We start from the raw sequence: 19622 nt of genomic DNA, 5'->3' as shown, positions 1-19622 counted from the left end.
AACTTATGTTTAAAAGTCCGGTGGTTAAACACAGCAACAGTTTTCCATCAGTTGCAGTTGTTAAGTGAAATTATCTTTCTAAAAGGACATTCTTGCTCAAAGCCAAGTATGGCTTAATGTCAAGAACAACAGGTGCCATTATCCGGTCTGTGATCAAAACTGATAACCACATTCGTCTTCTCTAGACTACAGAAAACCTATGGATGCCTTAGCACTGGCTATACCATTTTCTGTGATGTACGCAACAAACACAGAATTTGCTCTTTAAGCAGTTTGTATTTCTGTTCAAGACGGTCAAGACAGAAAGGAGGTGTAGGCAAACCATACAATTTGTAAATCCTCCAAGTCTTACCTGCACTATTAATGTCTGGAGTAAGCTACAGAACAAGGAGAAATCATCATAAAAATTTCAGATGGCTGTAACCCTTACCAGTAGATATCACACACCATTTATGATGAAAACTTTAAGAGAAAAAGTCCAAAGGTCTAAAATGATAGAAAGATTTGCTTACACAACAAAGCTACTGGAAAAGTAAGTTGAAACAAAAATTTATCTCATAAAAACTATTTTACAGTAACAGCGTTTCTGGGGCACAAACAGCAGGTTCTGGCAGGGCAACAGGGAACTGCACTTATCCCAGAAGCCAACAGAGATCTGACCTATTCTTCACTCTCAGCCTTCATACGAAGAAGATGAGTTGAACAATGACAAACAGCTACAGCTACAATGCAGTCTAGAGTTATGTACACTTAGACTTTCTATGTTGCAAAAGCCAGGAGCTTCATCTCTCTGTGCTGCTTAGACGCTCTCTGGATAGGAATCAGAGAAGAAAAAACAGCATCTGGTTTGAGGAAGTGAGAGGCGGAAGCTGGAGAAGAAACTACGCAGAACCAAAGGCAGGGGAATAAAGCAGAGATGAGATTTGGATGAGATCCCCCAGTGCAGTGGGCAAGTGAAATGAAGGCAGAGGAGCATTCACTTGAGAGCGGGCTGTGCTGCACAGGGGAGAGAACTCACACTGGTGTTGAACCAGAATGAAGCGTTTCAGAAATACTACTGAGGGTCTCCAGGTTATTTCTGTTCAGCCTTCAGGATGAGTTTTGCAATATGCACACACAAAGTATCTCTGTGGTAGGTTTCATGACTTTAAAAATCCACAGAAAACTACTGTGAAATTTAAAACACACACAAAATTTTGAAATCATGAGCAGATTAATGTTTTGAAATATAAGGCTAGTGACACTGAAAAATCAATTTGTGCTAAGATAAAGAACTTATTACCACTTCTCTGCATATACGACTTCAAAAAGTACTTATCAGCATGCAGATAGTGAGGGCGATGGGCTCTGATGCCTGCTCTGCAGTCCTGGTGCCTGTACCTGACTAGAACATGCTGTGGCTCCCTTAAGCTTGTGTGCATGGGTTTCCTTTCCATGGAAGCTGATACCGCCCTGGGCCTCCTCCCAAATCAGAACCGAGGCATGACCAAGGCACATACTGCCAAGCTGGGAAATGAGCTTGGATCCTCCAGTACACACAGAAGCATAGTGGCCACCTTGAGTTTAACAACTCACTTCAGAAGGAAGATAAGCCAATATAAAAATCTGAACCGGCTGATGCAACACTCAGTTCTTCCTCAAAGAGTTTCAAGGATGATCCAAACAGAAGCTTCTATTTAAAAGAAAACAACAAGAAAACAAACATATACATCTTAAAATTTGAAAAAAGTTAACCACTGGTTTTGGCAGCAATCCGAGTCAGCATTTTAGTAACCTGCTGAAGACCTTATTGCAACCCTTCCCATTGATTAAGTGGAACAGATGCTTTATTTCTTTGTTGTAGATTTATCTGGTCAGTGTAGTTCATATCCATAGTATATTCTGTCCTTCATACCTATGTCTCTTGTTACATAATAACCTGTAACACCCCCATCTCCCATTCACCTACTGTCTATTCCTTTTATCTCTTATTTTGCACAGCAGGAAGTCAGAGGTGACGGTGGGCTACTAGTGTAACTCAGCTCAACTTAAGTTATTCATGGTCCCCCAGAACTGCCAGCACTTCACTTCTTCCCGCTCCTCTTTTGCCCAACTCTTTTTTTCTGCCTGCAGGCTGCATCTGCATTCAGCTCCTTTGAGCACAGAGATCTCCCTACGTGCATAGAGATCCCACCACTTTCTATACACTCCCAAATCTTGAGCCATATCCACCCAAATCTTGTGGAAATAAGCTCTTTTACAAACCTGTTACAGGAAAGGTCTAGTTTGTCTGCATAAAGTCAATTGTTTTGAACAAAGAAACATCCACTGCAGTCCAAATCACATGGCAAGGTTTGTGAACTTGAAAGAGGGATAAACAACAAACTGGCATGACTGATTTGTATTGTTCTGTTTGAGAGAAATATAAATACTGAAGAAAGTAAAAATGACAGAAATAATTTTTAAAATTAACCATTCTCTTTCTTAAACATTTCATAGTACATTCTTAACACTGCAAAATAACCTGTAATTGCTAATACCCAAGTTAAATACTATTTCTTTTTCACCTTTTTTTTTTTTAAACATTATATTGAAAACATACTCTTAAGTATTGGCGTGGGTGTTGGAGTTTGTAGATAGTGGAACATCTCCTGTATTTTTACCTAAGCAAGTATGAATGCATCAGTGGGATTCACATTTTCAGAAAGTAAAGTTGAAGGAGATATTCTGATTCAACTTCAACTCACAATTTGGCTTTGACCCATCAAAGCCTGTATTCAGACTAGAATTTCCCAAGATTTGCAGGACTCAGGACTAAAGGTCAGAAAAGGTTAATCTGTGCTATTAATGTTTATGCGGCATTGTATTTTGCAGTTAACATTACAAGGGATTATTTTGTTCATTTTTTCTCTCCAAGCTTCATTCTGATTTTGAGGTAACTCTGACTTTCAGCAAAAAGAAAAAGAAAAAAAGGACTTCTCTACAACGTTGCCTCGATAGGGACATGACACACTAAATTTTTCACTCTGTGGGACAGCCTTAAATACCTGTTGTTTGAGCTCACTGATTCACTGGTATCAGGACAGACATAGCGAATTCATAGGAGGTCAAATTTATGGGAGGTGAGCGCTGTATGTCTACCCCAAGAAACCTGCCCTACAACATTACTATCTTTCTGAGTGTCAGGGGCTCGTCATGCACATAAAACACAGCTCATTCTTCAGAATGCCTCTGCAGACGAAGGATAGTTTCTGGCCATCATCACTTCAACTATTCCTAAGCCTAAACCTATGAAACATCCTTCACAGATGCCAAGAGCCATGGCTGCATCATTAGAAGCAGATGTTGTGCAGAGCTCAAGAGCTTAGGTAAAATCTTAGTCTTTGAGTGAACTTTAACTCAATCAAGCAGCTTCTGAGCCATGTAAAATACCATGACTGCTCCTGTTACATCCAGTATATTGAATTTCACTAGGAAAATTAGAAATCACAAGAGAAACCATTTTTATGTTCTAAACAGGGGCATCATATAGCATATAGATATTTGAGAAACAACCTTCTGGCCTGTTAAACACTGTTAACTAAATACTATATACTGACATGGAATATATTGAGGGAAAAGCCAGTATTAACAGTTGCCAAACATTTGTAAAAAATTACATAAATATTTACCTTTTGTGGAAGAGTTAAAAGTCTCTTGCTCTTCAATGAATTAAATGCACGGAATGATGGAAACAGAAAAAGAAATCAGCAAATTTAAAGTTAGATAAAGAAATGTGTTACATGTGACAATGGCATGTACAGTAAGCAGTACTCCAGCATATGTAAAAGTAATGTAGAAAATTAAAATGATAAACCATGGCAAACAGTAAAGCCTATGACTTTTTCTTTAAAATTAACAGGAACAATGAAGTTACTGAGAACCAGATTGTGGACTCCTTAAGTATTTCGCTCGAGCAGTACTGTCATATCCAAATTTATGAACAATATAAAAATCTTAGAATTTTTTGAAGTATCACTCTCACTCCTGAACCACATAGCCCTGTTAAAGATTCTGAAGACTTTTCTGCAATAATGAGTGTTACAAATTTATTTTCTCTTAACTGAAGTCTGTAATACTCAATAACCACTGGACTATTGAAAATTGGTCTTTAAAGAATACATAAAAGATTATGAGGCTTAAACTAATTTGCAGTGAGTTAGCAATGCTGAGAAAAAATACTCTCCAGCACGAGTAAAGACTCCACAAGCTGCCTCAAAATATGTAGTGGCACCTAATACTTTAAAAATAAAACCAGAAATATGAAGACAAAACAAACAATGCTAAAAGACTAAAATCTAAAATTGCAATGACTTATTCTTTTTTTCTGCCACTCAAGCTTTATACTGAATGATCTGAAAAGAGGTTTTAACTGAAAGGTTTGATCTTTTACCATTACTCAAGTCATATTCTCACTGCAATGACATTTCAATGATCAAGTACATATACACAGAATGCTTTTCATTAGCTATTAATTGTTTTTCAGATCTTACGTTGGTTAAATATAGAAAGATATTTGCAACTCAAAGGTATTATATGGCAACATACTAATTTTCTGTATGAAATTCTGATTCTTCTTTCACTTCATTTCTCTATGACGTGACTACCATTAAAGACTTGTACATACATCATACACGTGAACTTTATACAAGTAATCCCCATTCAGTACCAGTAGAGTCTTCGATGTAGCTTTCCCTCATGAAACAGCAGCGCGCATGCACGTCACCCTGCATACAAGCAATGTACAAAGCTTATGCAGCTTTTTCTAACACGAGCTAAGATACAGCAATACGTAATGCTGGTCACACTTTTGTTTTTCTAAAGGTCACTGCATAAGGTGTAGTGCTGTAAACAGATGCCACTGGAAACACATACAACCCCACCAGTCCAGTTATATTTACAGATGTTCTTTACATGTAGATAGGCCGCTGATTATCACAAACCTTACTCTCATTATAGGATTTCTTAAACATGAAACCACATTGTTGATGCTATGAAAAAGAAATCATGCTGTGAAGAGCCAAACAGAGCAGATACAGGGAGAAAGACCTGTTTTGCATGAGTTAGCTCTTAAAGATCGTTTCTATACTACAATCACTGCACATTTATCTTGCTGGTTCACAAATTTCAATAGTACATAACACGTTTTTTCTTATTCATTTGCTAGATTTCCTAATATTATCCCTAATACTATCTACTGCAGCTAAAAAGGAGTGTAGAAAAATGCTATAGACTTCAGGCTGTATTAATTTTTTTCCTTGATCAATACAATGATAATCCATTATACAGAAGTGTAGAGATCCACCCTCAAATCCTATTCAAGCAAGAATTCCTGTGACATTTGATCGTTGCAACGACAGAGGACAGACTGAGTAAAGATCATTGAAATATGCTTTATACAAAAGTATCATTTAAAAACCATAACAAGGTTGTTATAGAAACAGTTGAAAAACAAAGTCAATGCAGAATCCCCACCCCTCTTAATGATTTGCACAGGTCCACTCAAACATGATGCCAATGAAAAAAACACTGATGCAAATTCTTAGAGCTTGGCACAGGATGATGTATTGAGAACACAGCGTTGTCCTTACCATGGCTTAGATTTTCATTGCTTTAGCCACTGAGCCAAAACATCTTCATATTATTAGGTCCTTTTATAAAATTATCAGTTAAAACAAAGAAATAAAAAATACTTCTTAAGTAGCATAAGTTAGGGTGATGACTACAAAACTGTGACTTTTTGAAAACATATACAAACACACCTATACCAGCCTAACTTTCAATATTCAAGCATCTCAAGACCTTTAGTTGCAGTAACATCCTAGTGTGTCTTGCACTCTAAGAAATACTGCTGATGGGGTTGCAAAGGAAAGAAATATGACTATGTGTTCTTCAATACCACTGGAATTAAAATAAAAATCACAGTGACTAAAAATTACAGAAGCCTACAATCTTAACTGTAACCACTCTAAAAAGTTGGCATGTACTGGAGTTGCTAAAAATATTAGTTAGAAATGTTCCAAGTGAAGATAACTGCCTCCCCCAAAAAAACCTAGGCAAAGCTGCTATTCCATTTAGAACATAATCATCAAGAAGCCTCTTTTTTTTTTTTCTTACTAGTGTGCATAATTATGCTGTTTTGAGGTTTTAGTCCTTAAATTGGACATTTCCCTCGACATTTAACATTTTGTTCTCTGTTCCTGATCAGTACTAACAACCCCATTTCTGTAATGGAGAACAGTTGACTACTTTGGTCTTCTCTGTAAGAATTACTTCTATGAGATTTTTTTTAAAAAGTGTGTCTATTAATAAGGACCTTTTAAAACCACCTTATTTTCTCACAAGTTGACTTTTTATGATTCCTAAACTCTTGACCAGAACAGTAACTAAGACAACATCATCTGGTAGAGACAAGGAAACAACTGGTTTTTCATTTTCAATTCTAAACTTGACAATGACAAAATGGTATGTCCGAGATGCAATGTCAGTCCTAGAAGAAGCCTTGTTAGCATGGATATGATCATTTACAATTGAGGACTAAAGATTAAAGATTGAGAGTAAAAGTATCATCAAGAGTTAAAATACCACTCTATTTCTTGAGATGAAAACCACTACCAGCCTCTTGCTCCTTCATTAACTCTCATGTGTTCCATAATGAGAGCTTTAAAACGTAATAAAATTACTGGATTCTTCTATGCCTCCTGAATATGCAAACAGCAAATAAAAGCCCACTTGATATACAGACATCCAATCTTTTCACAGCAATTAGTGTGATTTGTAAAACAGGCATAGATTCATAGATGTATATATTTAGATGTGTATTCAACCCTCCTGACACAACAGAATTTGTATAGAGTGTAAAGAAGTACTTCACTATAAAAGTGATACCTTATGGTATATCATACAGGGTTTCCTTGAAACACAGAATGTTAATATTGACCACCAAGAAGTAGCTTTATTTATAAATTAGGAAAATGCAAATTTGAAATGCTCTCTATAACATTTTTATATTGCACTATGTTTTGACATCATCTGTATCCATGATGATTGTGAAATTAAATCATTAAGGACACAATTCAGTTCCAAGTACAGTTAACGGAAAATTTTTACAGACCTCAATATGCTTTGGATTCAATCCTACATTAAGTTCAGATCACTTCTAGTTACTCCATTTGACCCTGATACTCATCTGAAAAGGATTAAAGAGGTGAAGCAGATACTAAAATTTGATACTGTAAATCAGAGCAAATGCGATGGTCTTATAGCCTCACTGAATTTAATTTCTTACAGCAGTATAAAGTTTATACATACTATCATATTTATTTCAGAAGATACTGACAAAACCATTAAAAAATATTTTATAAAATCTGTTCAACCTAGTATGTCTCTGAAAATGCATTCTCAGCTTGAACAAAGTGTTAAACATGGGTAAAATCAGACACCTTCCCCCCCTTCAAAAGGACAGCCAGTCACTTAGATAAAACCAAAGTACTATGTAGAGAAGGAAATCTCTTTAGCCTTCATTTCCATGTAGTGTAATACAGCCACATTGATATAGGCGGTACAACATAAAACAACAAAGTAAATTATATGTTGTATCCTACTTGTACATTTTATACGTACGACGCAAGCATATCAACCACAAGCGTAAATAAGAATTCAGTGAAACAGCATTACTCTACAGATGTCCATGGTTTCAACAACTTTCTAAACCTCGCGTAGCTTTAGCCTTCTGCTCAACTTTCATTTTTTCTGTCCTTTTCTGTACCCATCCCATCTCTACTCACTTTCATGGTAAATTCTACATTCACTTCCAATGTATTTAACAAAATATAAACTAGTATTTTACTCTCAATACACCAGTTATCAAGAACAGGAGAAAGATGATGGATGAATATCCAAAGGAAGGCAAAATTAAAATTAAATTAAAAGCTGATTCATCATTATATATTGTACCAAGTTCTGAAACCACAGAAGAAACACGAAAGAAATTTGAAATTCATTACTTACTACATTTCCCTAAAAAGCTCCCAACTTACTAATATGCAGAAATAGAAGCTGTAAGTGTAGTTTGTAACTAGTTTATAAACCAGACAGTCCTAGATTCACTACAAAACAAAATGAGAGGACTCGAATGCAAATTTTAAAATGTATAAAACTCACTTGTATTGATAGATTAATAATTCAGAATAAATACATGTATAAAATAAGACTACATTTTTATATGTGTTAATTGAAGGTGTAGTATGCCATCACATCTCAAAACCATAAAATTCATGTAAGCTGACTGCAGGTAAGCCATCGTACAAAAAAAATCATATGGTAATCTATCATGATAAGAAGGTCATGGTAAGCAACATTATGTACTAAAGAAAGTGGTCTGCCAACAGTTCTCTAAAGCACTACCGTATTTCATCATTAGAACCATTTCTTTAATTTCCACATAGAAGAAACCTTGTGGTATATGGCAGTTGTTGCTTGTAGTCAACGAGGCTTTTTAAACACAGAAGAAAATCTGAATGTGCAAATATTATCCAATGCGCCATTTCATTTTACCATAATAGCTCATACTCTGTGTGCAGTATGTTGCTAGAAAAGGAAACAGCAATATTCATACTTATTTGATATTAATATGTGAAAAACGTCTTCCACAACCACTAGGTCTACATTGTCTTTTTCAGAAAAGAGCAGCACTCTTTGCCTGATCCGTTTATTGTTAAGAAAGAAAGAGCCGATGACCTGTGCTTTCACATTCTCATGGTGATTATTTTCATTCTTTAATCATTGAACTATGAACTCCAGATGAAAAACAGATTTGTGATATTTATTATTAATCTATGTTAAGAATGCACAACAATTAATATAAACCACAAAATAAGAAATTAATAAGACTGTCAGAATGTTGACAAAACCTTTGCCCCTGATTTCTTTAGATGAATACAAACTAGATATCTGTTGGAAACTACCACAACTCTAATAGAAATTCTGAAGTAGACAAACATAAAAGGCCACTAGAAAATTAAGGTAATTAAACCATGTGTAGTAATCCACTGGTCAAACTCTACTGGATTTCCTAGGCTACAAGTATGCTTTCATTCTCTTCTATTGCTTCTTTGGTAGAATTATAGCATTGAACATGTAGTTATGAAAGTAGACTTTAAATAAAAAAAAGTAAGAAATCAAAGAGTTTGAGCTATCGTAAGCTCATTATCTGATACCTTGCTCTATACTGCCACTTCTTACTGGAACTTGCGGTAGCTGTCTTCCCCTGCGACTGCTGAAGGATGTGTCTGCAGGAGGAGACTGTGTGGGACTTCCTTGTTGATGTATTCTGCAAATGAAATGAAGATAAAAGTAAAATAACCCAAATGACGAGGATTTTTATATCCTGAACTTTAAACACATATTAAGTTGCATATACTGAAGATGGGTTTGAAGAAGTTTGCATTGGGTGTATGCCATATGCACATACGCAGGTCTGGATACTTAGTAAACTTAAAAGGCCTCACGTTTAATTGCTCTAACTACCTTCAACTAAGGAGAAATATTTTTCTTTGTTTTGTTGTTTTTTTTCAAAACAAAGTACTAGTCAAAAACCACTGAATGAAAAACAGTTTTCTAAGAACCGTTTATGATTATGACTCACATTTTATGTATGTTCTCCTGCACCGGTACAAGGGCAATACAAAATGCCACCTCCATGTTTTATTAACTTTTGTATTCCCTTTGTACTGATGCAATAATTGCACAAGGCCACAGAGAAATGAACAGCAAGTATCTATTCCCATGGCATAACGTGTTTTTCCCTGAATTCAATGAAGGAAAAAAAAACCTTTAACCTTGGTATTGAGGGGGTGCGTGTGTGCGCACAAAGAATGTACCAGATTTTTTAATATTCTTACCTAAGTAAATATCCTAAACCCCTGTGGTGGAATTCTAGCTAGCACTATTTCAGAGCACCCTGGCTACTTGATTTGTTATACATAGATACAGCATCTGAGTGTAGAACATCAAACACCTTTGGAATGCTGGTACGTTTGCATTTAAAATAAGTAGTGTCACCTTTAATAACTAGGGAAAAAGTTTAAGAAACTAAACCAAAGATGATAAGAAGCAGACTGCTGAGAGGAAGAGCTTACTATTAAGTGCCCCTGCCAGTTACAGTAACATCACTCTCACTATAGTGGATAAGCACTTTTTATCTACTACAGTAAGGTTGCAACTAAAAAATTTGCAATTTTAAGTAACACATTTGATCAAGTTCAAAAAATTGTTAGCTTTCACACTACATAGATCAACTAACTTTCTCTTAGCCTGTAAGATCAGAGTTAGCTGTGTGAACAGCACACTATCTCCTGCACAGTGTTTAAGCAAAATACTTCGATAATTTTCACATGGATACAGAACAAAACACAACAATGGAAGGACGAAACACAGCCAATTTTTTACTCTTACATTGCATAACTATTTAAGTTCAACAGCAAGAAGTACCATCTGGATGGTGAAGATAGGCGGCATAAAGGATATGGGAGAAGTGTAAATACCATGAAGAGAGGATAATCTACAGTGCCAGAATGAGTGAATGTGCCATGTATGCTCAGGAAAGTACAAGACCACACTGACACCTGGGAGGCAGAACATGAAAGCTGTGCTGTACACGTAATAGCAACCTTGTCAGAAGTGGAGAAGGTGGCGCCGACCCTCCGGGCGCTCGGTGATGTACAGAGCATAAGGGTCTGATACTAGAGTGCTCACTCGACCTTGAGCGAGTGTGATGTTTTCCCCTAATGACTGGCTGTTCAGTCGTTCGTGGGGTTGGAAGTCCCCTTCTAGAAAGACATGGTGGCAGACCCCTAAAACATCAGGGCCAAAAAGAAACTGTTCAGTTGTTAGCTCCAGGCACACCTTCCCATGCCCCCCTCCATCAAAGAACATGGCAAATCCTGGCTGCAGGACCAGGGCTGACATTTCAGATCGAAGTTGCTAGTTCTGAATGCAAATCCATTTTCAAAGTTATGAACTGCAGAACACACACCACTACAGATACACATGACCCTGATTGTGGAACTGTTGGACTGCACTGCATATAGCGGACAGTTGGCCAAAAACTCTAGCTGCCTCTTAAACACAGCAAAAACAAGCTAACAACACGTATGACGTAAGTACTAGCACAGAGTACGCTGTGAATACCTAGTTTTACCACAACGCATTTCTGTTTCTAAAACATACCTTTTATCTTTATTAAAAATATTAACTGCATTTCAATTAGTGTCCTAAAAAAGAACAATATGTAAGCACATATATGTAATTCCCTTGGTTTCCTTAGGAGTTTGAAATATGGAATCTTCTTAAGTATCTTTCTGCTTTAAGACCTAAAACCAAAATACAGTTCTGAAGGAACTCTAATGAAAAAATAATTAAAATATGCAGTACAATGATTAATTGTGTTAATATAATAAAGCATAATTATTAGTAGTTTAATAATTGCATACACTGCAAGTATAAGATAACCTGAAACTTTTCAAGTTTGGAGAGTGACAGAGAATTCTGACTGCCTTTTTACTCTTCCTTGTTTTCCCAACAGTGCAGCATTTTGCAAATGGTACTATTGTATTTGCTGTTATTTCAGAAATTTCAGCTTCCTGTGACATCATTTCATTATGGGTTTTTTAGTTTTGTTTTGTTTTAATTTCTGAAGACTTATGAAGCCTCCCTTTACACACCCAGCACAACTTTCCCACAAGACATAGTCAAAGTAACCAAAGGGACTGTCTAGTTCACATGACTATCATACACTGAAAAGTCACCCTAAAAAAAAATTTATGTATGAGGTAACATACAGATGTCTACCAAGGATAACAAACAGGTTTCAAAGACATTTCATCAGTAAGACTTTATGTGGAAGTCCAGTCACAATGCAACAAAACCAGGATTCTGTTGTCCTTGGTGTATTCTCTCTCTTAAACCCTAACATGTCTTCAGGTTAACTCCTGGCTTCCCTGGTGAAAACCGTAACATCCTTGCAGAGACTTATTCCCTGATTCTAAGAGATGCTTCCAATAATGAGTATGAGCTGAGTTCTTAGAATGCCTGTTTCTCCATGCTGACTGTAAAAGTAACCCATGCCAACTATTGCGTGCAATCAGCTTTTAAGGATCTGGTTTAAACATCGTAAGATTCATAAGGTAAATAGGGATCCCACTCTGTGCCAGAAAGTGCTTGCTTGCTTTTACTATGAATGAATGCTCCAATCTATCAAAGTCATCATGTTCTCAGTTCTGATTCTTCTCATTTTAGAGACTAAATATCCTGGAATTTATCTGAGAACCCAGTGAAGCACTAGGAGAGTCTGTCCTGCTGTAACAGAACAGACACTTTACCTGAGACTCAGAAACTTACCTCCTGCTCTTTCAGTAATACCCTTTTTACAGACATGTACCCTTCCACTAGAGAAAGATAGAAGATCTGCTTAACTGAAGACAAATTAAGCTTAAGACTTGTGTTAGCTGGGGTATTACATTAAGACGAATATGCCTCTTGGGGTGCAAATAAAGAATAGAGCTAAGAGGGAACTGGAGAAAAACTAGAATGGAGTTAAGGTCTTGCTGGTCTAGAAGAAAGACCAGTTGCTGAAAGGAAGTAGGCTGCAAATGGCTGATCAGAAGAACGAGACAAAAAGGAACGAGCATGGGAGACACAATTTAGTGTATGACTGAGGAAACAAGACAGAATTGAGATAAGTATGGAGAGGAGAGGAATTTGGGAGAGAAATGATACCTGGTAAGCAATGATACTGCAACAAGCACATATGTGTGTATCTCATCTCCTAATTTCTCACAGAGGAAGGTAACACTGCAAGCAGCAAACCTATTAATTCAACTGGCAATAGTTTACAGGGGAATCCTACAGGTTCTAGCAAGAAAACTCAAATTCCTTTCTCTTCAGACTGATGTCTCAGTGGCATGTACTAAATAAAACATGCTTCCACTTAATGGAACTATAAACAGAAAATAAGAATAAGAGAGCATCGCCAATCCAGCGCACCCCTGGCACAAGGTCCTATGTAAAATATAGCAAGTACAGTTAAAGACTCTATTTACCATAACATGTGACAGGTAACCTCAAATGTGGCATTTCTGGGGTATGCAGTTAGGACTGAAAGCAAATATTTTAGGATTGGGATGAAACAATTTTTATCACAGTTTTGCTCATTCATACAAGCACAGAAAATGTTTGATTTTCATGTGATCAGTTTTACTCCTTCAGAAGAGTTTACTGAATCCCATCTTGAAGGCTTATCTCATCAAATTATTAAGAGAACTGTTAGGCTCTGTAAACTATCCTGAAAAGGTTTGATTTTTCCCTTTTATGTACATTTACTCAGCTATCACAATACATAGAGAACTTAATCTTACATACTATGTTGAAAGGCTTTATAGAGAGGCTGATACATGCTGATACCTTATTCCAGTAACCTGCTTAGCTAATAGCATAACCTGCTTAGCTAATAGCAGACAAGATCTGCAAATTGCAAAATAAAGAACAAATCTAAGAAACAGAGGAAGAAATAGTCTTGAGTTGTATTTGCCTTTTGACAAGAAAGTTAATCACCTGTCCTACGATCAAAACAACATTGTATCTATGATGAAATACTAAACTACAGCACTCAGACTTATTTAGAGATTTGTGTCTCACATCTAATAGCAATGAATTGTTTTACAGAAACAGAAACCTACACCATGTGCCATGGAGATGTAAAAATAAGCACAATTCATGTTTCCCTATGCTCTTGTTGCACCGGGTTCATTGATCTTAAGATCATTACAAATCAGAGACAGCTTTTCTCTTCTAGAAAGGAAAAATGTAGCTATGGGGACTCATACTTTTGGTAACTTTGCTTAACTTTGGAGGAAACAAACACACGAGATTTATTTAATTTTTTTATTAGTTTTCCTACTCACCTGTGAAAAGCTATTTCACACTGCTTTAAAAATAACCCCCACCCCCACACCGCCCCGCAAAACCTCCAGCCAACAATACCTTCCCCTCCTCCCCAAACACTAGCGCTAGGTAGTGACTACAGTCATTACCATCTCAGTGCCAAATTTATCTCAGCACAGCAACGACTGAAGTATCAACTTCCAATCCATTAAATCCCATATAAATTCTGTATATAGAGACTGTAGCAATATTTCACAGTGGCCTCCAGACTCACGCTATCTATATACATGAATAAATCCTCAATTTTATGTTATTAACAGAAAAAAATAAAAACAAAAACCAGCTTTGAAATATCCAAGAAAAAAAAAAAACAACCCTCAAAATTTCAGGCCTGGGCTGGTCATTTCAAGCAGGGAGAACATTGCCCAAGCCCCAGAAAGGCCTCTTCTTCATAAATATAACAACGTGCTAATCCTTAGACATGGATCCAATGTGCTACTAATGCATTCAGGATAACATCTCGTAATCACAGTCCCTGCAAATCAGTTCCTATATTACCTGCAATATCTGAAATTCTAAGTATTCCAAGATGATGATTTACACCTTCCATACATTGAGATGAGTGTAAACCACTAATTAGTGTAAACAGGGTTGATTGAGGTATATGATTTTGATCTATGCAGTGATCTTAACATCTGTAGAAGAAAGATGTTGCCAGTCCACACACTGAAATACTGGGTTTGAAATGATACACTGATCTGTCGAATTGCAAGTGTTGTGGGACCTCCCTTTGTACTCTGCCAGTGTCTCTCAGGCTCTTTGCTCTGCCCTTTTGCGATCAGAATCTCGTATTTTCTTTTCCTTCCTTACCCTTTCTGTTGCCACACAGTTCTAGTTATGTTTATGTTCCCTTTTTCCCCCCCTTCCATTTAATTCATATCTCTTTCCCACCTTACCTTCCTTCTCAGTTTTGTGTCAAGCTTTCTAACCATATAGTCTGAATGGTTAGCAAGAACTGTGAGCCCCTTGGACCTCAGTCCCAGTGGCTCCTCTTACTCTTCCGGAGTTAGGAAAAAAAAGGGAAAAAAAGGCTTTAGTGATCTCAGCGGCAAAACTGTCCCTGATTTAAACACAGCAAGGATGTCAGCTATTTAGGCAATTTCTCCGGGTTAAAGTGAAAAAGCAACCGCACTGTTTTGACAACAGCATCATCAAAACCAAGAAAAATGTAACCATTGCTTTCAGATCAGGAACAATAATCTGGGACTGGAAGCAGTAAAGTAAAACAAAAGCTCTGAAGTTTTGCTACATAATGTGCATTTTCATTGAAAATAAAAATGTGTCTGCGGTTGTTCGTAGAAGTTTTTGAACCCTCACAATATAAAATTTGCTCCTCTGCTAATCCAGGTAACATAAATCTGTTTCTGACAAAGGCAGGATCCCACCCCTCCTTACTGCTCCTATTTCAGCTAACACAAAGGGTTTAAAACTTAACTAGATGTACTTATGATTTATTACATTTTTTTCACTTTTTCTTAAGAATCTCAATACATAACCCTATACTACTGTAGTATCAAAGCCAAAAGTTACAATGATAATACAAGTAGAGGAAAATTCAGTGAATACAAAGGTTAAACTCCCGGTGTTTATATTAATTTTAGGTAATGATAGAATAGAAAATTTTCTATACATATTTAAATGCCTAATAACATTTTTATATTATAAAGTGAAATTAATTTGATCAGAGACATCTTGAGTTATTAATCTGTTAATATCTTTTTCTCATCCTCAAAGTTATTGTAAAACATACAAAATTTTTTGAAGAGAGATCAGTGGTAAAGCACAGAAAACAGTCCCATACTAATGAAAATGCTACGCATTTCCAGATTTCATCTTACAGAGATTAAGACAGTGGCAATGGGTCTCAGATTTTGGTTCATAAAATGTATCGGCTACTAGTCTTTACCATTGAGTTTATCTGCAATAATGGAGAATGCCAGAAAAATTCCTCATGTATACAACACAGCAAGCAGTGCTAATAATATAGATACAAAGTAAATGATACTGTGAATTACAACAACATAGTTTTTGGTACTGTCACAGATTTTCTACTTTAAAAGTCATATTAAAGGTATATTCCAAACAGTGGAATCAGATTGATTATATAAGATGTTTACTCATTGATCAGCAATCCTACCTTTCTGTTTCAGTTGCGGAGCCTTTCCTAGTTTGTTTTTGGCTGCTATATCTTTCCACTTTTCTGGACTGCCTGTGAAATGACATGTCAGAAAAGAAATAAACAAAGAAGAAAAAGAATACAAAAATATGAAGATTATATACTTATTAATGTATTGTAAAGCTAGTAACAGAAATGATTGACAGATGAAAAAGTGACAACTATCTTCATGAACAGGCTGGTGACTCGAGGTTTAAGACACATGGCCCTGATTAGGTTTGATTGAGGCTGATGGTGTGAAACTTATGAACACCAGAACAGAGGAGTTAACATTAATCCTGACTGAACGGTGCAGCTAGTTCCCACTTCACAGTCTGTATGTGGTTAGAAACAATGCCTCCTCAGAGGCCTTTTAGTCATCTCTTGACAGCATGAAAAACAAGTGCAGAGTAGACAGCAGGAAAAAAATGTTGCAGAAAGGAATAGAAAACACTATTCAAATGTAAACTTTAAAAATTGCTTTTAAATCTAAATTTCAAAAGCAAAACAAGTACTGCATCATATCAGATTTAAATAAGGCTGTCACTATATTAATAAAAACTTGGCTTCTCAAAAATCTCATTGTATTAAAACTTGTTTAGGTTTCTGAGAAACACTTTAAAACAATTCTATTTTTTTCTAGTCAATATAAGTAAGTTAGAAGTTTATTTTATTCCTTCACTCCTTTCCCATGTAAATCGTTTATAGAATTCATCTGACAGTTGGACAGTGAGGCACTAGTTACATCTGACAATGTAAGCATTTACTCTGATAGTAAATAAGAACAATGAACAGTAATATGAGTCAATAAATGTAAGAACGAAGGTAAAGCATGTTTCACTATTATGACCCAGGACTATAAATATACTATGAAAATCTCTGCAAAGCTTTTGTGTTCCAAAATTTCCATTACTATCTATAGTAATGTGAGCATCTACAAATTAGGATTTACAATTTTAAATCTCTCATAATCATCAATATATATTCATTTTTAGAATAAAAAGTACCTACAGTATTTCAGTAGTCGTCAAACCAGCAAATGATGATTATGCATTGTTAGATCAGAAATGTTGACAAACCCTAACTTGCATCTTACATCAGTGCAAGAAACATGTATAGGAACTTGCAACAATATAATGAATGTCATATATTAAGAGCTAAAAGAATTACTGTGGGCAAAACAGATAAATAAAAATAATATTTTAAAAAATACATATTCCTTTTAAAACTTTGTGGTTATAAAGAGTAATCCAGTGTCTGAACTGGAAGATACCTAAACAGCTGCAACACCAAATTTTACTCAAAGAATACAATTACAGTGGATTTTCATGATTTGTACCCACTGCAATATTTGATGAGCATTATATTGTGATGTAATATGCTCCACAGCAAAGAAAACACTGCAGCAGAATACAAAATGTTTTCTGCATGAGCAGAGCTCATTACCTGATGCTTTCTGGGATTTAAAAGAATGTAGTTTCTTACCAAAAAATAGTATCTCAGATTAAAAATTAAAATCCCCTTTGTCCTCAAACTTATTTGCTCCAGATTTCTTTTTTGTATATTCACATTGCTTTTTTATTTTTCCTTTACGAGGACAAATACAAGGTGGATACACAGGAAAACACATATAAAATGCTATAAGCTTTACATAAAACCTAAGGTTAGCAAAGTGTCTAAAGTTATGGTTAGATCCAGTGAATGCAGCAGCATGATCACTCAACTGATGTCACCCTCTTCATTTTCTGTTTGGTTGGGTTTGGGGCTTATTTTGCTCTTACTCCTTGTGTCACTTGCTTAGACTGTGCAATGGAGAAAAAGAGCACATAGTGACTGCTCTTTGTAGGATAGAAAAGCTGAGAGTAGGGACATGCTTTCCTGTGAAGAGTGAGAAAGTAACATACAGCACTAGTGAGCTGAATATACTTATTTCTCTGCTCTCTGTGCTGTCCTTGCAAGCAGCACACATTGGAAATAGGTTTAAAATCACAATTTCCTTTCTGCTTCCTTCCTCTTGCTGAGATGATACAGTATACAATTCCATATAGCTCAACAGCCTACTACAGCACTCGCAGTCCTGGCTCAGCTTGAGCACATTGTGGGCATTGACAGGTACATATTTACAAGTAGGCGTCCTTCCGTGCCATGTACTATGTATGAAGAAGTGCACCAGGGATAAGAACACTCATGTCATATGCAAATTTACCTCTTAAATGTACTTTATGTGGGATTAAATCTTATCTATGAACAATACATGCATATATGTACATACACATAAAAAGAAAAAAATAAATATATGAAAGTATTATGCAGAGCATATGAAGAACATACTATAACCAATACCTCATTTACTTGGAACTATGATTTGAGTAAATAAGGATACCTCTGTGCTGCTCCAGGTTTAGCATTTAGGTGGTCTACACTGTCCTGTTTTGGAATGCAAGACTCCAGCGTCCTTGTTCTTCACAAAATTTGGAAACATGGATGTGAATTTGGACAGAATGAGCAGAAACAGAGAGATGGTCACATGCAGTGAAGGTGGAGACATGCAGTCAAATATATAAACCAAAAGCATTAAGGCACTATCTGCTGGGAAAGGCTATATTCCTCATTTCCCCTTCCACTGATTTAATCCATAAACTTTAAGGAAATGTGACAATTTTTAGACATAATATCAACAGTGTAAGATGCAATAAAGTAAAGAATGAAAACCACAACAAAATTTTAAAAAACCTTTATAATCTATATGCTCAATGGCAGCACTGTGGCTTAATAGTTCCCATTATCCTTCTTGAGAATTAATCTACAGTATTGTTTATTGGATTTGTACATATACCTACACAGAATATCTTCCCTTAGGAATTTGAAAAACGCATACTTTGTCATCATATTGTGAAATTTGCCAGAAAATGCAAGCAAATTTCATAATTTCATATATTTTGATGAAAACTTCATATTCTGTTGCCAGCCTGTCTGCTACAGTAATAATTAACAATTCAATAGCAAAGCAGAATACCTGATTCAACTTTTTTTAAACAGTCAAATAAAGTTCAGAACATTTCTTAATTTCTATATTATTTTCAATTCTGCTGAAGATGTTTAAGAACTTCAGACTTTGTTCACAGCTTTCAATTCGGCATAAATCTTATTAGCTTGTTGGTTTATTTTTTACGGAATATATGGTAAAAAAATATTTTTTCTTGATAAAGTGTATCAATGTAATATTTTTTTAAAATATAAAATTTGGCTTTTAATGAGAAAAATCAGCAAAATTTGCAGTCCACTAATAATCTAGGGTATGTAATAAATTTGCATCTATATCTCCATTATGGTGAGGAAATGCTAAAATTTCTCCTTAAGGTCATAAAATCTGCCAACTGTTACACTGAATCCCTGATCAATAAGGCCCTGTTACATATACAGACAAGCGCTATATATTATTTTACAT

General features: G+C 35.8%; 1 protein-coding gene across 9 annotated transcripts in view; it reads right to left on the bottom strand.

Annotated features, from left to right (window-relative positions):
• Positions 1-19622, bottom strand: part of RIMS1 (regulating synaptic membrane exocytosis 1) — a gene marked incomplete at its 5' end in the record, with an annotated part of 337770 nt that overhangs the window by 84258 nt on the left and 233890 nt on the right. For 4 of the 9 annotated variants that reach the window (XM_081997763.1, XM_081997765.1, XM_081997762.1 and 1 more), the window contains one exon: positions 9237-9349. In XM_081997763.1, coding sequence (XP_081853889.1) covers positions 9237-9349 — 113 coding nt within the window. Of the gene's footprint in view, positions 1-3650; positions 3681-9236; positions 9350-10688; positions 10872-16156; positions 16229-18557; positions 18636-19622 lie in introns of all 9 variants that reach the window. The other 5 variants (XM_081997761.1, XM_081997760.1, XM_081997758.1 and 2 more) reach the window with 4 other exon arrangements.

The sequence above is a fragment of the Phaethon aethereus genome (genome assembly GCF_964289735.1).
Source record: "Phaethon aethereus genome assembly, chromosome: 3".
Lineage (NCBI taxonomy): Eukaryota > Metazoa > Chordata > Aves > Phaethontiformes > Phaethontidae > Phaethon > Phaethon aethereus.
This window is presented reverse-complemented; position numbering and strand designations above follow the sequence as displayed.